Source organism: Poecilia formosa, unplaced genomic scaffold (genome assembly GCF_000485575.1).
Source record: "Poecilia formosa unplaced genomic scaffold, Poecilia_formosa-5.1.2 Scaffold167, whole genome shotgun sequence".
Classification (NCBI taxonomy): domain Eukaryota; kingdom Metazoa; phylum Chordata; class Actinopteri; order Cyprinodontiformes; family Poeciliidae; genus Poecilia; species Poecilia formosa.
The window spans coordinates 1,040,074-1,064,586 of NW_006800106.1; the positions used below are offsets into that span (position 1 = coordinate 1,040,074).

The 24,513-nt window shown below is 39.1% G+C and overlaps 3 protein-coding genes across 7 annotated transcripts in view; 2 read left to right on the plus strand and 1 right to left on the minus strand.

Annotated features, from left to right (window-relative positions):
- add2 (adducin 2 (beta)) overlaps positions 1 to 15,134 on the plus strand; it is a 24,034-nt gene extending 8,900 nt beyond the window's left edge. For 2 of the 5 annotated variants that reach the window (XM_016677837.1, XM_007564728.2), the window contains exons 3-15: positions 51 to 192; positions 1,598 to 1,749; positions 1,894 to 1,974; positions 2,806 to 2,955; positions 3,067 to 3,210; positions 3,367 to 3,465; positions 4,224 to 4,400; positions 6,729 to 6,977; positions 8,424 to 8,540; positions 8,626 to 8,712; positions 8,887 to 9,013; positions 11,535 to 11,618; positions 13,887 to 15,134. In XM_016677837.1, coding sequence (XP_016533323.1) covers positions 51 to 192; positions 1,598 to 1,749; positions 1,894 to 1,974; positions 2,806 to 2,955; positions 3,067 to 3,210; positions 3,367 to 3,465; positions 4,224 to 4,400; positions 6,729 to 6,977; positions 8,424 to 8,540; positions 8,626 to 8,712; positions 8,887 to 9,013; positions 11,535 to 11,618; positions 13,887 to 14,146 — 1,869 coding nt within the window. In that variant the 3' untranslated portion in view covers positions 14,147 to 15,134. The remainder of the gene's footprint in view (positions 1 to 50; positions 193 to 1,597; positions 1,750 to 1,893; positions 1,975 to 2,805; positions 2,956 to 3,066; positions 3,211 to 3,366; positions 3,466 to 4,223; positions 4,401 to 6,728; positions 6,978 to 8,423; positions 8,541 to 8,625; positions 8,713 to 8,886; positions 9,014 to 11,534; positions 11,619 to 13,886) is intronic. The other 3 variants (XM_007564726.2, XM_007564725.2, XM_016677838.1) reach the window with 2 other exon arrangements.
- A 1,194-nt stretch (positions 15,135 to 16,328) lies between these two features.
- LOC103146730 (girdin-like) lies at positions 16,329 to 18,784 on the minus strand. The gene has a single exon (XM_007564750.2). The coding sequence runs from the start codon at positions 18,129 to 18,131 to the stop codon at positions 16,581 to 16,583; it is 1,551 nt and encodes a 516-aa protein (XP_007564812.1). The 5' UTR covers positions 18,132 to 18,784; the 3' UTR covers positions 16,329 to 16,580.
- Positions 18,785 to 20,235: 1,451 nt separating this feature from the next.
- The window catches only part of erlin2 (ER lipid raft associated 2), a 28,641-nt gene continuing 24,363 nt past the window's right edge, over positions 20,236 to 24,513 (plus strand). The window contains exons 1-3 of the mRNA XM_007564730.2: positions 20,236 to 20,402; positions 22,734 to 22,842; positions 23,386 to 23,467. Of these exons, the coding sequence (XP_007564792.1) occupies positions 22,736 to 22,842; positions 23,386 to 23,467 (189 nt within the window). The 5' untranslated portion in view covers positions 20,236 to 20,402; positions 22,734 to 22,735. The remainder of the gene's footprint in view (positions 20,403 to 22,733; positions 22,843 to 23,385; positions 23,468 to 24,513) is intronic.

A 24,513-nucleotide genomic window follows, 5' to 3' on the forward strand; every position in this document is an offset into this window, starting at 1 on the left:
TATTACTGCGGTTCAGATCTCGTCTGTTAACTTGATGTGTCTGCTGGCAGTCCTTCAGAGAGGAGCTGGATGTGCTGATCCAGGAACAGATGAAGAAGGGCGGCAGCTCATCCAATCTGTGGGCCCTGAGGCAGCTCGCCGATTTCATGGCCTCTCACGGCTCACCAGCCGCCCTGCCTGTCTCACCTTCCAGTATGTTTTGCAGTAAATCCTCTCTCTCTTTTTTTTTATGTGTTTTATGAAAGTTTACCAAGAATCAAAACAAGTAAATAAACCCAGAACAGAATAAAGTGGAATTAAAATGTGAAACGGGATTAATGTGCAACACCTCAGAGAGGACAGTGTGTGAAATTGACACAGATTTCATGAATTGTCTCAGAAAGAAAAACAAAAACGCATCGTATGATAAAAACAGCAAAATAAAAATGCAGAGAATGCACAAAGTCCTGCAAATTCAATCCACCCTGAAAAATTTACTAAAATCAAACATTATACCTCACCTGCTCATGTGTTTCCTATAATTAGAGTGTGCTGAGCTTCCTATCGGAGGAAATGGGAGACCTTATGGGTCGACCACAGCTTAAAACATGGCTGGAAGAAAATCAGTTCTTTTTCAGAGAGCGCCTTTGAGCTCCAAACGCGACGGCTTAGAGTAGAGCAGCAGGGAAATGGGCTGAATAAAGCTCCTCTCTACAAAGTAGTTGGCAATCTTGATGTGTTTAAAAAAACCCTTAAGTTACATGTTTTTTATTATAGTAGGAAAACCTGACTTTTATTTTGATTTTCTGTGGGAGAAAGAAGTCCCATATTAAGAAATTGAGGAGCCCACAAGTAGTTTGTTAAAAATAACTATTTCTTAATGCTGGACTTCTTAAAATAAATCTTAAAATGAATGTAACTGTTGCTTTTTTTAGATGTAATTGTATATATCAGGATTTTCTGGACGTCGGCCGGTCTTTATCTTGCAAACACACCAGAGAGGTAAACAAAACCTGTTCAGCAGGCTGATAAAAAACTACAGCAGAGATGGTTTTTACATAAAAATACCGTAATTATATCTATGTGTGATGCCAGGCAAAAATAGTCTTTTCTGTCCTAATATCACAAAATGTGGAGTTTGGCTCAGAGTATAGGAGATTTGAGTAGAACTTTGTGCTTTGGACAGACTAACAAACACTCCAGATGTTAGTGTGAAAATATTAATACACAGCAGTTTGATGCACAGGGATGTTTCTTTAAAAGCTGCAGAATGTAACTTTTACAAAAATATGTTTTTTCCATATTCCATAATATGTCTGTATAAACCTCAGAAAGTACTTAGCTGTGCCTCATCCAGTGTTCATCAATATTTGTATTAAAGTGGATTTTTTTAGTTTATCTACTTGCATTCTGAATCAATACTTCTTTTTGCGAAGAGCTAATTTTATGAAAACTGTTCAGCACATTTGCTAAATCAAATCAACCCACCAAATTAAAAAAAAAGTCACATCATTGTATTTTGCGCATTTGTAACAAATTAATAGGATTTACACTTTTACAAACTTTCGTTGGCTGACCAAGAGGCTTTCATTATTTTCCTCTTGCTTCTTCCTGGCAGACATGATGATGGTGACCCCCATCAACGACCTGCATGGCTGGGAGCCTGGCAGCTTGGTGAAGGGGGAGCGGCTGATGCGCTGCAAACTGGCCAGCACCCACCGACTCTTCGACCTCTACGGCTGGGCCCAGATCAGCCACACGCTTCTCACGGTTGGTTTGGAAACCAGCTCCATTCCTGCTTTTATTGGTTTTAGGATGATTGTGCTAAGAGGAGAGGCCATTTATCTGTGTGTCGATAGCCAGTAATGTCTGTCTTGTCTGGTGCTCTAACTGGTGTGTCCTCCTTTCTGGCAGCTACGTGTGAGTAAAGAGCAGGAACACTTCCTGGTGCTTCCAGAAGGCCTGGCCTACAGCGAGGTGACCGGATCCAGTCTGGTGAGTCCAGAGTTTACTGCTGAACACCACAGAAAATGCCTTGTTGTTGATAGAATAAAAGTGTTGAATATTAATATAAAAACCTGAAATAGAAATTCTGCAAATTGGTCAATCTAAACCATTGCTGTTTAATATTCTTCAGCTAAAGACACTTTGTCCTAGAATGGCCGTTGCCTTCCTACGATATTCCACTTGATTCCTCCTGTAGACTTTCAACCGGGCCGATCAGCAAACAGAAGTTAAGAACGATGATGGTGATTTTCTGCGCTGTTCTAAAATTGTAGACTGTCTGTAGTTTTAGCAGTGGAAGAGTGAACACACTTCTCTCTTTGCAGTGGAGGATGGTTGTTTACATCGCAGGCAATTTTCAGTAAACTTCATTGCGTCAAACTGGCGCATTTCTAACGTCACGGACAAACGTTAGTGACTGGGCGATAATTTAAACATCGACACGGTCCACGCCTTCAGGAAGCGATAGTTTCTCAACGGCTGAGGGTCCAGACCCTCTGGACGAAGTGAAGCGTAGAACAAGGAGCTGGTTTTCACTAGGCTAACTTTTCACTGACATAAGAAAATTATACAAAGAAAGTTAGACCAATTTTTGCACTCTAAAATGTACCAAAATCAAGAGCACTGGAATTATTTCCCGCCAAGAATAGCAAAAATTTCAGACTTGCAGAAAATCAAAATAAGAACATAGAGTTGTAAAATCACTCCATAAAACACAATCAATAAAATCAAAGTGTGGAATTTCACTTGAGCTGAAACGTGTCTCCGAAGGTTTCCTATGGCTTCCGTAACTTTGTTGGTGCTGTGTTGCATTTGTAACAGGTGAAGGTGAATCTTCTGGGTGAGGTGGTGGAGAAGGGCAGCACCAACCTCCAGGTGGACACCGACAAGTTCAGCCTGCACTCGGCCATCTACTCTGCCCGACCCGACGTCCGCTGCCTGCTGCACCTCCACACACCTGCTACGGCGGCGGTGAGTCAGTGACGGTTACTCTGCAGACTCGCTCAGAATAGACACCTGACACCGGATTCAGGAAAAGCGAACGTCCATTACCCTCTGAGGCTGACAGTCTACCGTCTCCAGGTTTCTGCGATGAAGAGCGGCCTGCTGCCGCTGTCCCATGAGGCTCTGCTGGTTGGCGACGTGGCCTACTACGACTACAATGGCGAAGTGGGGCAGGAAGAGGACCGGATGGAGTTGCAGAAAAGCTTAGGACCCACTTGTAAGGTGAACAACACCACAAGAGACCAGACTGAATTAGACACTGATCTGGTGTTCCACCCCCTCCATCGAGCTGTAGAGCTGAATGCAGAGGTGATGTATTCTTACGCTGGATTAGTGATTGAAACCTGAACCGCTACTCGCTGCTTTTCTCTCCGCCAGGTTCTGGTGCTGAGGAATCACGGCATCGTGGCTCTGGGGGAATCGATGGAGGAGGCCTTCTACACCATCTACCACATACAGGCAGCCTGCCAGATCCAGGTACCACTCGCAAAGTGGCTCAGAAATACTTGTATGAACACTGTAGTAACTTAAACTTACTGTATGACAAACTGCATACCAGAGTTTCCTCAACACGTAATTGATCGTGGCGCACCATCAAGGTCAAATAAAAGCCGCCACACCTTCAGAATGAAGTGAGTTTGAAATTAATTCATGTCGTGAATCATTAAAATGTACTTTCATTTGAAAAACCAACACTGCCAGTTCCTGCTTGTCTGGCTGCAAAGCTGGCTACTGTGTGCTTCACTGCTGTCAGGAGTGAAGTAAAGCTAGAGAGGAGAGTCATAAGTAGAGGGAGAAGAAAAGTGAGAGGAAGGTTAAGTTGAAGGCATTTTTAGCTCCAGTCTGTGAAAACAATCCTAATATTAACGTATGTTGCATTGACTGACAGTAACTTACATAGTTATTATAGCCCAATCCTAATCTTTATGCTCCTTTGACAAGTATCTATCTTGATATTTATCCTTTGACAAATATCTCAGTCCTTACCTGCATGATAAGTGATGGTTTGCTTTGTCCTCTCGTCTATGTAACCCCTGCTGGTTCATTACGGATAAAGCTCTTAATGGTCAAAGTTTTAACGTATTAAAAAGATACTTTTATGCCAGGCTGATTCTGGAACATACAGAAAATGTGGTTAGCTCTTTCTTTCTAACCAAGGCCGTGCCTTCTTCTACAGAAACTGTCTGCAGACATCAGTCTCAGCTGGATTAGCTCTGCCTGTTTGTCTTTGGCAGGTGTCAGCTTTGTGTAGTTCTGGAGGGGAGCACAACCTGATTATGTTGGACCGGGCGATCCATAAACCCAACCCAACTGGCACCGTGAGCTGGGCCGGCTCCACCTTTGGGCCCCTGCATAAGAGCCGCACTGGGGAACATGAGTTTGAAGCTCTTATGAGGACTCTGGATAATCTGGTAAGCAACGGATAAACTAAATAACGTCAGGACTTTATTTAGGTCCCTCTTGTAAATGAGATCTGGAGCTCAACGAGGTTTATCTGCTTAATAAAGGAAAAAAAAAACCAGGTCTGTCATAATAACAGATAAATTATCCCAGAAATTATTTTGATCAACAATAATATTGTTGTTTTAAGACTATTTTAAAGTAAAATATTGATAGTGGCATAATAATGCAAGTTCGCCTTGTCAAAGACAAACTTTAATATTGGTCACTGGAAGATGTTTCAAATATCCAAAATGAGACACGACAACGAAAAACAATAAATAAAATGGAAATAGAAAACACACACACCCAAAGCCATAAATAAAATGGATCGGATGACTCTGTGGACAAAATCGCCTTTCAAAAATTATTAACCATGAGAATGAAAATTGCTGCTCTCATTTGAATTTGTCATGCGATTAATTTCTTATTGTATTAGTTCACCTGGCAACTTGAGGTTTAGTGCTTTGCTGAGGCTGCAGCGAAGAACCTGGATTTGATTTGAACATTATAACCTTCTCTGTCTGATGAACCACAAGCTATCTGAGTACTGCTGTGGGTTTAAACAATCCATTATTAACTCACCCAGCTTACCTCTTTGACCTCTTGCTGGAATTAAAATCTGACACCCTGAAGCTTTTTATTCTGCTAAACTGCTTAAAAGTAAAATCATTTTCTCTGCTGGGATTTTGCTTTAAACTTTTCCCACAAAATACAGAACAACCTTTAGGATTCTGTGACTCATCTGGCCATGTGACAAAATAAAAAACGTAGGGATGTACAGATCAGGATTTGTTTTTCTGAGAGATTTGAATCTATTAAGAATAACTAAAGCCAAATCCCATTCAGATACTTGATTAAAGTTAATAAAATCAATACCAGGGATGTGCTTGAAAAAACTCAGTAGCTTTTAAGGGCAGTCAGAGAGCTCTGTATTTAATCAGTGATGTTGTGTAGACAGTAAATCTAAAGGCAACAACCTCTTCTATTTTTCTTTTTTCTGACAGCAACCAGCGTTTTGTTCCAATGCAGCTAGCAGCATTTTGCTTTGGCTAACAAAGCTAATGCTAATCTGAGCATAAGTATGAGCTGAACCCGGTTAATAATGTTCCAACAGCACTTTACCCAATACATTTCTGATCATGTATCTCAGTGAACAAAATGTCGCCCTTTAGTGCTGTTGTTTTCCTTCTGTGTGGTTTGCTTAACATGCTAGGCTAATGCTAGCAAATTTACTCTGTTTTGATGTAACTTTTGGTAATTTGGCATTTTTCAGTTTTGCTACAGTTAACTGTTTGTGTTTCTGTGGATATTTTAGTAAATCTCTCCATGATGTCATGCCATCGTGGCAGCATTTAGCTGCTTGCTATAAGCATTGCTATCAATTTTATAGTGTGGTGGAAAGCACTTTTGCTGCATTTTCTGTTGATGCTTCAAAACAAAAAACAATAAAAGATTTCTTGCGGTTTGCAAATTGAACTCTTAAAGCACAGCAGTGTGAAGTGTCGAGTGTGCAGAACCAGCAGGCTAATGTAGCACAGAACACTGTTTTAGGGGCTGAAAGCTTAAACCACAAAAAGCCAGCAGGCTGAGTGCAGACGAGTTTCAAAAAGGGTTTTAGCTGCCCACAAGCATGACTTAATAAAAAGGTGATCCTGTTGTTGGAGCAACATTATTAAACCTAATGGACATTGCAGCAAAAGTTTAGGAAATTTGTTCAGCCGTGCAGTGCATACTTCAAATTGAAAGGGGCAGTGTTGTGTAAAATCGACTTTTTTGAGCTTTATCATTATTCCCTCATCATAAACGTACCTGAAGTGTTGTCTTGTTGCATGTTTGAGAAATCCTTTAATCTCCCATGGCAACCTTTCAGCTGTGCAAAACGCCTGGTTGGGCCTAGCCCCGCCTTCGAGGTCAAAGCTGCTCCTCAGAGCTGTAGTTTCTGAACTTCTGCCTCACTCAGCTCCTTCAGACTAGCCAGCAGCAATTTGCAAACACCTGCTATCTTATTATAGAAGCTTCTTCTCAGTGCAACACTGGTAAAAAAAATGTTGTTAAAGGATTTAGAGGAGTGATGTAATGACTTCCTGAAGGTGGAGTTTCAGAAAGAGTAGGAGTTTTTAAAGAGACGGAGACCCAATTTCAAGGCGAAGTCATATTTGACATATATGTCTTTTCTTTTTATGTACAACAACCGAAGGACACATAGTTGCTTGATTGTGCTATAAAATGGCATTATGTGCCTGGACAATGCATAAAACTGCCCGTTTAAAATATTTTCCTTTTGGTGTTGTGTTCAGGGCTATCGTACGGGCTACGCCTACCGCTTCCCTGTGTTGCTGGAGCGGACGCGGACACGGAGGGAGGTGGAGGTGCCGGCGACAGTAACGGTCTTCCACCAGTTTGATGACGACGGCGTCCACCCGGCTCTGAGGCAGCACCCGTTTGCCCAGCGTCAGCAGCAGGAGAGGACCCGATGGCTCAACACTCCCAACACCTACCAGAAAGTCAGCCAGGAGGAGGCGAGCCCGGGACACCAGCGCACCACTGTGAGCTCCAAGGCATAAATATCAGCTTTAAACATGCAGCGCTTTGCAAAAATACTCCTACCTCCTTCAGCTTTTTCACATTCACTGTCTTCAAAGCATCAGGAAAGTAGTGAAAGTTAAACCATGCAAAGTGAAAGTCAGTATTAGGAAAACATGCAATTTGATTTTCAATAAATTAAAAATATGTAATTTCTTGATATATTTCCATTTTAACTACAATGTTCTTTTAAAGGTGTTTTCTGGTAAATGTCTGCTGTTTGGCATTGAAACGATTTAATTGTATATTCTTATATTCTAATACATTAACACCTCTTTTCCTTCTAAAACTGTTTATGCTGAATTAAACTGCAAGTATCACCAGACATATTGCAGCTAAAACTTATTGAGATACGAAACAATATCAATTAGTAGCATGTTTATGTGTTGATATGGCCCAGTCAAAGTCCAGATCTAAATTCATGTAAAATTTTGTGTATGTTTTGAAGATTTTTTTCAGTTGTTATTTTAGATGTGCTAAGCTGGTAGCAACATGCTCAGAAAGTCTTAGAAAACGCCGCTCTGTTTTGATTTTTATATGTATGTCATTTTTGAAAAATGTATAATTCTCCTTTTACTTTAAAGTTATGTTCTGTCTTGTATTTGTCATCTGATATTGCAATAAAATGCATTGGAAATGTGTGATTGCAACCTAACAAAATGGGAAAATGTTCACACTTTACTGCACATGCATTCCTGTGCTTTTATTCTACAGGAGAACATTTATAAAGTCCCTTCCTTTGACTGGGCCATAAACACTGTGACCTACAGGAAAAAGAGGATGTGAGATCAGGAGCATCACTATCTGGGGATAAAAAGTGAAATGAATGAAGGGGAAAAGTGGTAAATGCTTTTTGATGATGCAGCGAGGATAAAGTAGTGACTCATAGTGACTCAGCATCTTTCTCACATATGGAATATAATCAGTGTGGACTCACTGAGATTTTTCTGCATCCAGGAGTGAACAACCTTCTGTCTGACTTTTGTTTTCATGCTTTTTCTGAGTCAGGAGGTTTTTATTTTTGTTTTCAGATATTCTGAAGGAAACATGACACTTCCTGTGACCCTGAACAGGATTCGGCAGGTAGAAAAAAAAAGTTTCAGTTACATAGAAAAAGAAGAAGAGAGATGGTCTCAAATCAGTGGGAGGAGCTTCACAGTCCCTCCCATCCTCTTCACCCTCTTCTCTGCATTGCAGAGGAAAGCCCATCAGCTTGGATAGATATACAACTCTGCCCTCTTGTGGCCAAACATGCTACATGCTCACAAATCCCCTTTGTTTATGTTTTTTTTTAAATTAAAATAGACACAGCAGGTGGCTAATTATGCATTTCTTCACTCTGCTTGTTTTTCTTCTAAATTAAGTAACTTAAACGCCGCTTCCTTCCCTTCCTTCATTTCTTCTTGCAGTGGTTGAAAACAGAAGAGCTGACTCAGGCTGGCAGCACAGCCATCAAGATAGAGAACCCAAACCAGTTTGTGCCTCTGTTCACCAACCCTCAGGAGGTGATCGAGACACGAAACAAGGCGAGTCTGTCCTCCGTCCTTTTCCCTTCGAACCCCCCACCCCACGAACCAAACCTATTCACAGATCCCATCATGTTCCACTCAGATACGACAACAGAACCGTCAGGATATGAAGACAGCAGGACCGCAGTCGCAAGTCCTCGCAAGCGTCATAACAGACGACAGCCCTCCGGTACCGGCACCACCGGTTCTGATCCTGAAACCTTGAAGCTAATTCCCTCTCAACCTTTGACCGTGAATGAAAACATGCATTTTATTGGGGTTTGTGTGTGTGTGTGTGTGTGTGTGTGTGTGTGTGTGTGTGTGTGTGTGTGTGCGCGTGTGTGTGTTTCTGTGTGTCCATCAGACCCCAGTGAGCCCACCCAAAGTTCCACCAGAACCAGAACCACCCAATCCGTTCAACGAGCTGACCGACAAGGAGCTGGAGGAGTACCGCAAGGAGGTGGAGCGAAAACGGGACGGAGGGACCGACGGTAACGACTACTTTAGCTAGTGTTTGTACTTGGCTTTATATATATTTAACAACTCTTAAGAAATCCTGAACTATGCCTTTAAAGGAGAGTTTAACCTGCATATTGTTTTCATCCACCCATCTATCCATCTATCCATTCATCCATCATAGTGTCCACACAGTAGAAAGCCTAAAGAAAGTCTTATAATCATGTGTCTAAAATTAAGGCTTTAAAATGTCTTAAATTCATAAAAATATAAGTTGGCAATAACAAAATAACAGTTTCAATTCAACGCTCAGGAGGAATGCCTGGTTGGTTGTCATGTCAGACTGTCGGTTCCCCAAGCTGCTCAAAAAAAACCTTTTGAAAGCGCACTTGGGGTCAGTGCAACCCCGGTGGACCGCGCACAAAGTAAAAAGCTTGTGAGGTTCAAAAGACCGCATGTCTTCAGACTGTGAGAGGATCAAATACGTTAATCAGAGGTCTTAAATCATAGGTCTATTTAAACTCCTGTAGTTTTTTTCTCGTAGGATGTTTCTGTCAAGCAGAGGTCAGAGTCACACACACGTATATCTTCTTTGCATTCTGTAACTCCAGGAGGTTGAGGCCACCAGTAGCTAGATGCTAATACACCCTTGCTATCTAGCTAGCTTTTTTGTGTCTATCATGGGTAAGTGCAAATGTATTACAGTTGGCTGGACAACGCTCTTTTTCACCACTTCTTTTGCCAACCCATATGAGTACAGGTGGATTCTGGGGAAAAAACACATTACGGGGTTAACGCTAGAGAGCCAAAAATCTGTTTGTGCTCATCTTGATTGTAATTCAGTAAAATCCCCCAACTGCCCCTTATGTCCGTCCGTCCGTCCGTCCATCCATCCAGTTTGGTTCTCTTAAGTTTATCAGCTAAAGACTAAATATCGTCTCAAATTCAGTCTTTCTTTCTGCTGCCTGGTGTTTCTTATCTAGATCTTAGGCAGCAGTAAAGACAATCAGATCTCTCCAAATAAAAATCGAAATCAGTAAAAGATGTTCAAGAAAGTAAAACAAGTGTATTCCATGCTAAAGAAGTAGAGCTGGGACATTTTGTGTTTGTACATTATGCTTAGCACAGACTGGCTGAATCCTACTGACCAAAAATATGTCTGCAAGGTTAAATGGAGACTCTTCATTAGTGTGAGTGTGAGCATGCTCGTGTGTCTCTGTGTTGTGTTGTGTTGTGTTGTGTTGTGATGGACTGGTGATGTGTTCACCTCTCACTCGTTCATGTCGGTCAAAGCTTCAAGACTCATAACGAGCTCCAGTCCATCCAGTCCTACATGGATGAACCAGAGATCCAAACTTTGAAACTTCAAGGGCTTCTTACACAAATCAAATCAAACAAAGAGGCCTCCAGTTCTGCCACCGACTCTTCCATGTTGTTCTTTTCTGTCTTCCTTCCTCCTAATGTGATTCTGCTGTCCAAATAATTCTAGTTTCTGAGGTTTGAACATCCATCGTAGCTTACGTTGTAAATCCACTCAGCTCTGATTGGGACTCTATGAAATTTTCCATTTCTTGCTCATTTATCTTTTGGTCCTGATCAATAAATATTTGTTTGAACTATTTTGCAGGTCCAGAAGAAAAAAAAATGAAAGAGTCAAGTTTGGTTTAAAAAATGTGTTTCCAGATTTGCTCCTATCTAACCTAAAAGGTTAAAGTCCATTTTGTAAAAGATGAACTACTTCAAGTGATATCAGTGTGTGAATGATGAACACATTGTTTTGTGCTATCAAATTAGCTGAACTATAACTTAATGTTTAAACCTGCAAAACCATTTGTAGTGTTGCACAGTACTTTGCTTACACTGTTTTAAATTTTAAGTTAGTTGAGCTCAAAATGTCAAGTTGGTTTTTATTTTACTCTAAATAGTACCGTTTAGAATCAAGCTGAATGTTTCTTAGAAAAATACCCAAGCCGTATCAGGAGGACCAAAATCCTGAAGCTGTTGAAAAGATTTAATGCAGTGAAAATGGGAGGGGAAAAAAAGCAAACAATTAAATGTTGAATTTTTATTGCACTTTTAAGAGTGTACTTTTTCTGGTTAGTTTTTATGACTGCCATAAAAATAATCATGCATAAAAATCAATGTTGTCTTTCATTGCTGACCTGGTCAAGGCTGAAATACCCACATCAAAAATATTTCACTTTGCTGGCTTTTTTTTTTTTTTTTTTTTACAAAACAGGCAAAAAAACATAGAAAAAATATTTTAAAATATTTTTAAAAATTCTATCTCTGGATAGGTCTGAAGTACCACTGCACTTTTAGATCTAACTTATAACAACATTTTGCGAACTAAGGATGAAAGCTTTGTTGTGTATTTAAAGGCTGAAACAAACAAGTGTTCATCTGTTACTGTGTCGTAACTGTGTGTAGTTTGTTCTCACAGCTGTTTGCTTCACAAATCTAACCCTGTGCTCAGCTGATGCTCACTGTCCCTCAATGTCTGTCTCTGTGCGTGCGTGTGTGTCTGCGTGTCTGTGTGTGTGTGTGTAACTGTAGGGGAGGAGGTGGAGAATGGTTTGGAGTCTCCTCCTGCTACCTCCCCTACAAACGGCCCTGCAGTCAGCCTCCCTCCTGTCTCAGGTGAGGCTTGGCAGATGTGTGTGTGTGTGTGTGTGTGTGTGTGTGTGTGTGTGTGTGTGTGTGTGTAATGTCCAGCTTGGTTTCCATACCATTTCTCTGACACACAGCTTGCTTCAGTTTTCTCTCATGGACTCAGATGTCTGAGCTCTGCTTCTTGCCTCTGACAGCAACGTTCCTCCTCTTCCTGGTTCCTCACAGCAGCAACACAGCCAGGACTAAATCAACAATAATTTGAGTAATAATCAGTGAAGGACTTATTTTTATACTAATTATTCATACAAAAAAATGACTAAATTTGGAAGCATACAGTCATGTTTGATAAATTAGAATATTATTAAAAAGTTCATTTGTTTCAGTAATTATCTGTGGAGCTAAATTGGGGACTTGTACAAAAGAAAAAAAAACTTAATTGAAGAAAAATGTTAAACTGAAAAAAAAAAGATATACAGTATATATAGTGTATGATGCTAGTTTACCTCTATCCAAATAGAGAATGGCAAACTGAAACTGAAAAAAAAATCTTGAAAACCACATTTTAAATTCATGTTTTTGTTTACAGTTTCAATAATTTTTTTCCTTTGAACAAACTGTATGGTCCCAATCGAGGCGATTTCCTGCCCCCAGTTAATGAAAACATGACATTTAAGATTAAAATATGACATCACACCAATAAAAATACACTTTTAATACAGAAATGTGGACTTAATGTAAAGTATGTTTAAAATCTTCTTAACGTTTGGTATTTTTAATCTGGCAATCCATATTCTAATTTATTGAATTGTCTACGTATTCAAGAGTTTACCAGCAGATGGCGCTGTAGCAGCAGAAAATAACATAAAAGCTGTATTTACTTTTAAGATTAAATTACATACAGGTGGACTCTATTAATTAGATAGCTTCTGCAGGATTATATGTATGATATTTAACACTTTCTGAATTGGACCTTAGTGTATGATGCTAGTTTACCTCTATCCAAATAGAGAACGGTAAATTTTCCATCTATAACGCAACAAATGTGGAACATTTGATTTTGATTTGACCTCATCCATGTTCCTCTATTGAGCTGTGCTGAACAGAAGATCCTGTTAGGACGGCTGGAGGAGTAACTTTGGCTGTCGGTTGTTCCTAGTATAAGTAATATTTGTTCAGGGAGACATTTTACCTTTAAATATTCAATTTAAGCATATCCAACATATGTAGGAAAGTATGAAGCATGTGACATGTGCAGATGTGTAAATATAAAGCTAGTAAAAATGTATGATGGATGACCGCTGGCACATTTCAGCTGCTGTGTTCTCTCCTTTAGCGGCTGTCCGGTCCTGTTGCTCCACACTAGTTGCGTTTTTTTCCATTGACCAAATCATTGCGCAATTTGACATATCGAAAATAAATTTTCTTAATGGAAATGTGGCAATCTCAAAAAAACTCTTGTTTTCTGATAAAAAGTTTTGCCACAAAACTTAAATGGAAACACTTTTTTCAGTCACATGGAGCCACATGATCGACAACCGGATGTTGCCGCTCGCGTGAGACGAAGAAGAAAACGGGAACTAGTTTGAGCATGATGGGGCAGCATGCTTCTTAGTGGCTTATCGTGTGCATAAACTTATTTATGTTTGATTTTAATTGCATTTCTTCTTTAATGAAAACACTGCAATTACTAAATTATTTTATCTACATTAGCGGAATACTAGCTGCATCTTCATTAACCATATAATTGAGCAAATTGTAATTCTGAAAAATAAAATTGCCTAATGCAAACACTCCAGTTTTTAAAATATATTGTGTGTTTTTGAGGAAAAAAAGTGTGCTTGAATGAGGTGGTTTTTCTGCTGTATCAAAATTAGTGCAATGGAAAACCTGTTTCGCATCACACAAGTCAAACAAACAACCGGATGTTAGTGAATGAGGAAAAGACAAAGACGACAGGAAATGATAGGAGGATGATGACCTACCTTTAAATATTACCTTTAAAGTTACCTTTAAAGGTCGCAAGAACAAACTTTAAACTTTAATTGCGTTTCTTACTTAATTTTAACAACAAAAGTGCAACATTGTATATTTTTCGACATTAGCAGAATATTGACAGTTTTGTAATGGAAGCGCAGCTTTTGAAACCAGTTGAAAACCCGTGTCCTGTAAGCGAGGATGTTCATCCGCAGACATTACCTGCATGCTGCCCCGCAGCAGCACCAAACCCCAGCTTCTGGTACACGCTTGCTTACTCTTTGATGCTTTCTCTGCTCCCATTTCAACCGTCTGTTGCAGCGATGGAGGTACACAACGACTCTCCGGTCATTCAGAATGGAGGCGACGAGGAGAAGCAGGTGACTAAAGAACTGGAGGAAGGGATGAAGGCGCTCTCGACCAACGACACCTCCTCCACTCCCGCCACGCCACCAGTCAAACCGCAGGGCGGGACCCCCGAGGGCTCGCCGTGCAAGTCTCCGTCCAAGAAGAAAAAGAAGTTCAAGCCGCCATCGTTCCTGAAAAAGAGCAAGAAGCAGAAGGAGAAAGTAGAGACCTGAGACGGGTCCCACAGACACGTCAGGCCTCGGCGAAGCGCCACAGGTCGTCACGTGTGACTGGAGCAGTCGACGGAACCGCATCACAATCATTCAGAGCCATTTCAATGTCGAACCCCCAGACACGGTATCTTAAGAGTGCCACTGCTAGCCACCGAATTTGATGTTTGTGGTGATTCATCGAGTAAGTTTAAAGAGCTCCTGTAACTACTTTCACCAACTGTTTGATCCAGATCGGACACAGCCCAGCCATCCAGTTTGACTCACTACTTTCGATCACTCTCACGGTTTTCTGTACTCCACAAGTCGCCACTATCAGTTTGTCACTTCACCTCACTGTACAGGAATTCAACCATGTTTCCTCACTCAAAGCAGGCCTGTCACTTGGATCCTGTATAAGTGACACTTTAGTTTTTCTGACAATACACGTTGGAAGGTAAAGTGTGTTATTCATGTATAGCACTTAACATAGGTAGATCGATGTTCTTGCACGTCTTATTCTTTCATCATTATACATTTTCTCTTAGCCTTTGGTTGTAGTTATCATGTAGATGTTGCAGGTTTAGTCTGTGAGGACAGTCGCAGTATGTGTAGAAATCTACTGATAGCTATTGATTGTGCGGAGTTGACGGAAAGCAGGGAAATGTCGCTTAGCTACAAGTTAAGCTGCAATTTTAGCTGTTATTAACCACAAAGGTTAATCTAAAAAAAAAAAAAAAAAAAAGGTTGCTCATTATTGCAATCGGAATATACTGAGGGTACCCAACATTCCACTTTTCTTGTTTGGTTTTAAAACATACATGTGCAAAAGATCTCTTTCCAAGTAATATTTTTTTTCTGTTTGAACCAGTAGCTGTTATCAAACTGCTGATGTATGATGGTGGCTCATTGGTTTGAATTAATTTTCTATAAGAATGTATATGTGAGTGTTGCAAGGTTGCAATGTATCAGTCATTAAAGATCCAGTTAGGTTTCAAGTCCGCCGAGCGAAGCCTCCATGTGTGTATGTCTGCTCTCTTTGCCTCGTACGTTAAATTGACCAAACTCTAGCAGAGCCAAGTCCTCAGACCACTTGGGAACAACAAGGTAACAGCTTCAATGACAGTTCTATTAACGTTATTAAATCCAATAATAAAAATCAAGATTTATTGATGTTATTGAACTAACCATAGGAACATTTTGTCCGTATCAACATGGTTTTGCAGTATTTATATCCTTGATCTCTATTTTTAGTTGTATTCAATGGAGCCCTGCTTATTTGCCATTCAGTAAAGACTGATAATCCCACAATGAACTGCATTAGTCCACTATCAGTTTATAAAATAAGATTATCCTATATTAGTCCCACAAGGCAGAAAGTGGACAGAACCAAATAAGAGTAACAGATGACAAAACAGGAGAACAGTACAGAGCTGAAATCAACTTGAAATCTGAATTATATACAAAAAAAGTTTATACACAAAAAATACAGATGCATACATATAAATGTATATAAATATACGCAAAACTATACATTTACAAACATGCACACACATATACACTGGCGAGTCATGACAGCAAATTTTGCTGAACGATAAATCGTCCCAGAAGTTATTGTGATAAATAATATTATTGTTTCGAGATCTTTCTCAAGTAATCACAATGATAATGGCATAATGATGCAAGAACACATTCTCAAAGATTAGTAAACTTTAAATTCTAACAAACATTTAACACTGGAACTGGAAGATAGTTTAAATAAAATAATTAAAACAACAAAATCATGCAAACTGAAATTACTGAGCTCGTTTTAATTGATCATGTGATTAATTGATTTATTGCCATATATGTGTATGGAGGCTTATCGCAATTTTTATCTTCTGCATGATTTATCCTCTAGCTCCAAAATTTTAAGGACAGTTTTGTTTACAGAGACTTCATAATTTGTTCTTTTTGTTGTTTTGTTTATTTAAAATATCCTCTAGTTCCAGTGTTAAATGTTCATTGGAATTTAAAGTTTAACAAAAATAAAACAATAGTATCATTTATCGCAATAACTTCTGGGACAATTTATCATTCAGCAAAATTTGGTGTTGTGACTTTGGTGTATAAATAAATATATATATATATATATATATATATGTGTATATATATATATATATATAACATTTAATTGATTTAATTTAAATCAATTAAATTAATTGATTTATTAGGATATAATAAGGCTTATTGCAATAAGTCAATTAATCGCACAATATGCGATTAATTGACTTAATCGCATTACATACTAATTACATACTTATATGTATATAAGTATGTACTTATATGCATGTATGTATGTGTGGATGTATGGATATAATAAACAGATATGATGTATGGATGTGCTTAAGGCTTTATTTTTTTGCAGTAGAGGACATAAAGGTGCGCTTCCTTACATGGCTTCAGAAGGAAGTGAATCTTAATCATTTATTTTGTCCATTATTGTTTCGGACAAAAACAACCAATACGCCTTAAACAACTTAAGTTTCTTATTCTCCTCAAGAAGATTGTTGTTTTCCTTGGTCAGCTCCTTTGCCTTCTCTTCCGCCTCAGAGTTTTGGTTCTGCAGTTGGTTTAGTTTTCTGCTGCTCTTGAAAACAGCCTCCAGACATTCGTCCAGCTTGTTAGTAAGCCCCTGCCTTTCTTCCTCTGTCCCTGTCAGGCTGTCTCTAACCATAGTCAGTTCTCTATCAAGCATAGACAATTTCTTCTCATTATTTGCTTCTGTCTCTTCCATTTGCTTCCTCAGCTGCTCCAGCTGATTGTGTAAAAGCTGATTTTCAGATTTGGCGTTCGCCAGCTCTGCTTGAAGAGCTGTGATGTCACCGTCTAAGCCTTTATTGACCTCCTTCAGTGACGCATTTTCTTTTTCAGACTCACTGAGATCCGTCTGGACGTCGCAGAGTTTGTCCTCGGCATCTTTGATCTGATCCTTGAGAGCTGACACTTGCATCAAGAGCTTTGCTTCATTGTCTTCCCTTTCTTTCATTTCCTTCTTCAAGCCTTTGATCTGCTCGTTTATGGTCGACACCACACGCTTGTTTCTCTTCCGATCCTTTTCAGATTGAAGGGAGAGTTTCTGTAATTCCAGCTCCATCCAATGTATGATATTCCGAGCTTTTATGGCTTCTTCTTTCATACCTCTCAAGTGCTCATCTTTGGACTGCAGTTCTGTCTGGAGCTGGTCACTCTCCAAGGTTTTCGCCTCGAGTAGCTCTGACAGCTCTTTGTTTCTTATCCTTTCTCTGCGAATCTCTTCCGTCAACATTTCATTGTCATTTTTAAGCGACTTTGCTTGGTTTCTGGATTTGTTCAGTTCATCCAAAAGTCCATTGTTTTTTCTCTGTAAACCTTCTACTTTATCGTTCAAAGTCGTCAATATCTCTTTGTCCTTTTCAGACAAATTTTGTCGATCAAGCCTTTCAATCCGTAATGCCTTCTCGGCATTCTTACTCTTTGTCTGCGCGCTCTGAAGGAGGTTCTGAAGTTCCTGTATTTTATTTAGGTTTTGCTGCTCCCTCTCTTTAAGATCGTCCTTTTGCTTCTTTAGCTGGCTTATGTCTGACGCCATTAATTTAGCTTCTTTCTTTAACTTGTCAAAACCTTCCAGATCTTTCGCTTGCTGCTCTCGCCATATTGTCTGAATGGCATTTTTGTTACTGAGTGTCTTGACTTCCTTTTGAAGAGCAATGTTCTCCTCCTGAATCTTGCTCAGATTTTTCACCCTTTCTTCTTCTTTGTTCTGCAAGTCTGAAATGGTCTCCTGCAGCTCTTTTATTTTGTCCTTGCGAGTCCCTTCCTCTTTCAGCCCGTCTTTAAACAGCCTAATCTCTTTTTGTAGTTTCAGATTGTCTTCGACTAAACTTGCTATTTCCTTCTTACATTTTTTGTTTTCCTCCATGAGCAGTTTCTCATTCTTCTCGGACCTCAGCAGGGCCTTGTTCTGTAGTGAGCTAGCAGCCGGAAACATTTTGAAATGCTTTCCAAAAACGAGCTTCAGTCAGGTTCCTTTAGGATATGTCTTGAATTTGACGGGTTCCGTCAATGACTATGACGCCACCACATTCCATGTTTAGCAATGACTTAAATGCATTCCTATGTTGCTATGGTGATATCACTGTTATGTCACATATCCAGGGGAGACCATCCGCCGTTTTACAACGCTATTGCCATTTAAACAATATTGAAGGACATCTGTGGGACAGCGTGTCCTTATGTGCACAGATGATTTGGTTATTGTTGGTCCTTTCTTGTTCTGGTCCTCAACAGGTATTGAGGACCTGCTCACAGTAATAATAATAACAATAATAATAATAATAATGCATCAAACTCATGACAACAGTGCACTGAAGAATAAGATCATGATTATAAAACTAGGTAGGATCAGAAATTTCCTGATTCCTCCTTTTCTGGTACTGTTCCTAAAGGGTCAGTTTTATGTAAAATGGACTTTTCTGAGCTTTTAATCAATCCCCACTCAGGTCCTTCAGACTAGCCAGCAGCAATTGGCAAACACTGCTAAAGTTAGCTAATCTGCTGTGCATCTGCTGCATCTGCTGAGCTCATTATATGAGCCACTTCTCAGTGCAATGCTGGTAAAAACGTTAGTAGAGTTAATAGGGTTAATAGAGAAGCCATGTTGGGATGACTTCCTTCAGAAAGAGCAGGAGTTTTTAAAGAGACAGAGGCCCAATTTTAAGGCGCTAAATTACAAATGCTGTTATAAGCGTTTGTAAATTTAAATCATATTTGACATGTGCAGCATATGTATAACAACTGAATTGAACAGTTTCTTGACTGTGCTGTATAATGGCACTATGTACAGTGCCATTATATGACTGGAAAATACATAATACTGTCTCTTTAAAGTTCATGCTGCTATTAAATACCAGGCATATTATATAACTAATGATCTGGCCAATGATTTAGACATTTACCAACATTTACCATTGTTTAATGTATGAACAGGAGAAGGGCTCAGCAATTGTCTCAGTCAATGACAACCTGTGAAACAGACCACAGTTTGTGAGACTAGCTGGTCATGTGCCTAACCAGGTAGTCAGCAGCACAGGAGCACCACAGGGCAGTGTACTGTCACCATTTCATTTTTTACTCTGTACGCCTCAAACTACCAGTACAAAACAGACTCTGGTCATCTGCAGAAATACTCAGATGATTCTGCAATTGCTAGGTGCATCATAAATGGTCCAGAAGCTCAGGACAGAGAGCTGATATGCTTTGTGGTAGGACATGTACTGGAACTGCAATTTCGTTGTCTTTCTGACAATGGCAATAAAATTCTTCTGATTCTGATTCTGATTCTGATATGGGAACACTCGTCTTATCTTGAATACAAACACAACAGTCATGATTGTAGATTTCAAGAAAAACAGGGTTAAGAAAAACATTATTTCTATCATGGAAGAAGAAGTGGAGATGGTTGAGGAATATGAATACCTTTGTGTTCACACCTGGACAACAGACTGGACAGGAGACACAACAGTAAAGCTGTTTACAAGACAGGATGAAGCAGACTGTACTTCTTGAGCAAGATTAGGTTCTTGGTGTTTGCAGCAAGATGCTGCAGATCTTCTATAAGTCTTTTGTGGAGAAAAATAATCTCTTCTTCCAGAGTCAAGGAATGAGAAATGCTAAAAAAAATTAATAAATAAGATTTGTACTGTTTTGGGGGCAACTATGAAACCTCTAGAGATGATGGTACAAAATCATATTCTTCAAAAAAATCAAGAAAACCTAGAACATTCTCTTAATGAAGGGTTTCATGAGTCTTACATTGAAAAAACATTATTTGGAAAAGTGTTTCTTCTGCATGTATTTGTTATTTACATATTACATGTTATTTATTTGAATCTTTTCCCCCCACTTTGGTCTTCAAAATACCAGAATTTGCGCCTTTTTCTGATGCACCATTTTTAAGCATTGCATTAGATATTATGATCATAACAAGCATCTTTTTCAACAAATCCTTTTATTTATTCCTATTTGAGTAACTTTTTTACTTTTACTTGAATACAGTTTTTAGTTACACTTTATCTCTGCATTCATGCTCAGTACGAGCGGATGTGAACTCAGGCAGAAACAGGACGTCATTGGTATAGTCGGAGACCTTCCAGCAGGGGGCGCGAATGCAACACTGCACATCCTGAGAGGTTTTGTGAAACGGAACAGAAGAAGGTACTTCCTGTTGTCCGCTGTGCTGTGTTTTCACATAAAATTACAGGTAAGACAAATTAACGAACCTGCGGCTCTCCGCGGACTTCTTCATTATGACTGATACTTTTTCATTTTACCGAAACGTGCTGGAATTGCATTGGTTTCTTAAAATATAGCCAGAAGGTAAAAGGAAACGTGTCTTAATGTTGCGTTTGGCACGGTTTTATATGGCATTTTACAACACATTTTGTGAGTGCAACATTTCAACAGGTGTGTCAGCAATAAACGAGCCCTGTATACTGCTCACTCTAGTAGCAGGGAAAGCTAATATCCTGAGCTCAGTGTAAATGTGTGACATTTTCATTCATTTATCTTACGAATCCCAAACAGGTGACTATATGTTCACATCCGGCCTCTTATCTAGACTTTTACAGTCAGACCAACCTTTCGGCTCACAAAAGTTACCTTCTGGTTTTAATTTTGACGCGGTGTAAAACTTTTCAGACTAAACTCCTGATTTGAAGCTGTACTCCAAAACAAGCGTAACCAGTTCGTTTCAAGAACCAAGTCCCACCACAAACGACCTAAACAACTTCTGTTTGTTTTTTTTTGTTAAACAGTTAGGACAGCGCAGGTTGCTGTAAAACATCTGCTGTAATAAAGACCTTATACTGCCATAAGCTGCACCAGATTGCATCTGCAAATCCTTACTAACCAAAGCTGACGTTGCTCATCAGCCACCCTCTGCTCAGCCTTGGTGAACAGAATGTGTTTCTTTGTATCCCTCTTATTATTGTTATGTTATTATGTTATAATGGACAGAATTGGGAAAAATATTTCGATTATAAGCAACAACAGAAAAAGATCGTAGAGATTCACAAGTTAGTGGCTTATATTTATATTTTGATAAAGTGTTGACCTCTTTGTAGTTGCTTCTTTAAAAACTCGGGCTGGCCAATAAATCCTTAGCGGTAGACATCGACACATGAGCAATGTGAATAGAAAAATACATCAAACAGATTGTTAAATAATTTCACTGCGCTCTAAGCTAGAACCGCACAGCATTCTGGGGGATGTAGGTAGAGGAAAGGCTTTAAGCCTCCCAACCTTTCACGGACAGAGCAAGTTTTTTGTTGTTTTAAAACAAAGTCAAAAATATCATTAAGTTAACATTTTAAACCTTTAAGCAGTTAGCTTAAAGGTGAGCAGTGCCACTAAGGCAGTCATACTTTTATTCTAGAGGACATAAAACATTAGCGTAAATCTTACCGGTTTTCTAGATTACCAGCATCTCTTCCATGCAGCTTAATTAGTGTCAAACTTTAAAACCACAAAGTGATGAAACAGTTCAACTTGGCTGTACTTTGTTCAGTACAGCCAACCTAAACGAACAGACATGTTTTCATTTGTCGTAGAAAACATCTTTTAAATTGCTTCTTATTAGGGCTACTAATGATTACTTTAGTTGTTGAATAATTAATCAGTTATTCTGATGATTAATTGATTAATTGAACTTAAAAAATGGGCATATTTTGTAGATTTGCCATTTCAACTTTGTATATAATATTATAAATCAAAAGATGCAAATAAACAAATAATGCATTTATTTGTTTCTTAAATAAAAACATAATAAAAACTAAAACGCAACAAAATAGCTTTTCTTTAGTGAACAAAGGATGCATCTGCAGCTAAAAAAATGAATGACATCAGCATGTGAAAATCTCAGCCCTTTTTGCTTGACTTAACATCAGTATTGTGTAAATCTGATCTCTTTGTTATTTTCTTTATTAATCAATAACAATTGGATAGCAAAAGGTGCTTAATATGTTTTTTTTTCTTCTTCTTTTTTAACAAAATTTGAACCAGTCCGTATTTCCAGACAAAGTTTGTTTTTTAATCTTAAGTGCAAAATGTACCTATTTTGTTTGTCCAATTTTGGCTAAATGAATTTCTGACATTTTAAAAAAATTTTTTAGCTTGTATACTCCAGTCATCAATTAATCAATTATTAAATTAGTTGGCAATTATTTCAATAATCAGTTTATCATGATTAATCTGAATGCATAATGAATGCAGTAGCATTAAATACCATTAATGCTGCTTTTAAATGATTTGTCAAAACTAACAGATGAATTCGTAAATATAGCTGCCAGGAGGGGGCCCTAAACGGTCAGGAAATGTCCTCCTGGCCTTGGTGTCCAGAAAGGTTACGTTTCTGTTGTTTTAATCTCAATCCTCTTTAAGTATGCGCTCGGGTTGGAGTCCCTGCAAATGCCCTGGAAAGCCAGCTGGTTAAATTGGAAAGTTTCAGCATCACATGCTGAAGGATTGTCTTAGAGGCCCATCTGCTTTTATTCACATGCTGTCCGTCACTGTGTGTTTGTGTGTGTGTGTGCAGGGATGGCTCAGTGGGGGGCCATCTTCTCCATAGTAGCTGCTCTCGGCGGAGCGGCGCTGTTGGCCTCTGTGCATAAAATCGATGAAGGACACACCGGCGTGTACTACAGGTGAGCCAAAAGGATCGCATTTTGCTTTGCCCAGAGAAAGTGAGAGCAGAGGGAGGAATCTGAACAGCGAGAGCCAAGAGATTCCGCACATGCCAACTCTGCTTTGCTTTTAGGGCAAATAATTATTACCACCTGCATTGACATGATTTGTTTCCATAGCGTGCTATGATGTATAAACCTCTTTATTTTTCCCTTGCTTCAGTGAACTGTTGATAGAAACTGACACTATCTTGTGATTCTTATTAAAGTTGCCGCACGTTGGTAACGTTTGCCTTGGAAGTCGCTCTTATCTCAGTTACAGTGAAGCTGCTTGATTATTAATGGGACATTTTCTCCAATCAGAGTTCAGATTCAGAGAGCAGCTGAAAAGAATAGAAGTGAAGTGAAGCACTGCGTCGCCTGCGAGTAGTTTTGCAGTTCCTGTTTCCAAAATGCGGCAGCCCTGAAAGTTATCAATGCTTTCCATCCAACTGTAAATATGTAGTTGTTTTTTTTTTCCTTACTTGAATATTGCTCTCAATCCACCCTTCTTGTGTATCCCAGGGGAGGGGCTCTTCTCACTGCCACCAGTGGCCCTGGTTTCCACCTTATGCTCCCGTTCATCACCACCTACAAGTCTGTACAGGTCAGTACAATTAGATGGGGCATCTCAGAATCCTCACCTTTTTGTTTTTAAGATTAAAGTAGTCCATATCAGTGTCATACAGGTCCTTGAGAAATGATATATATGGATATGCTTTGAAACACAAGCGTCAAACTTTTCATGTAAACCTCTAAACTCTAGAAACTTCAAGATGATAACAATGGTGTGCTTAAATATTATTTTATCGATAAATCACAGCAGTTTACCTCTGTCGAGGTGTAAAGATGTTTAATATTATTTAAAGAAGTTCTCATTGAAAACAGACACGGCGTTTTATTCATATTTTGACATTTTGTTAACAGGTTGTTTATGTTTACAACCTCGGCTCTGCAGGTTTTTATGAGTGCACATCAGGTGGGAGCGCTGCAAAAAGTAGCCTTCTCAAAAATAGAACACAAGATGTTTTTTTTTCCTTTTATATATGTAAAAAAACAAATCTGTCAGTGGAGCTATAAGATTTCTTAAGATAAGGTGTAAAGTCCAGGCCTTTAGAGGCATAGTGAGATCTTGGAAAAAAATTGAAGTGGTATTTGAGAAAACTTGGCTTAAGTCAAAAAATGACCTCAATACCTTGAAATAAGATATACGTTTACACTTATTTACAATGTTTTTACTACATTAAGTACAATTTTCTTTAACTCCAGATCGTTATCTATTTAAAGGGAAAGGTTTTTTTAAAAATATATTTTACCAACACATAGTCCATTTTATGGCACAATCAAGTAACTATTACCTTCAGTTGTTAGGAAAATGCTGTATGTATCAAAAACAATTTCAAAGAAATTTGACTCCCCATCACAGCCGCATCTGATGCCTTGAAATTGGCCTCTGTCTCTTTAAGAACCTCTTAGGCTTTCCGACACAACAATGTTTCTCCATGCCGTCTGTTGATGCCGCTTACAACCATGTTTAGGAGCTCAGCAGACGCGCATCTCCACCAGGTGTTTACTAATTACTGCTGCCGCTAGTCTGGAGGAACAGAGTGGGGGAGCGCTGCTCTGTGAGACAGAGCTTTGGAAAATAGGCAG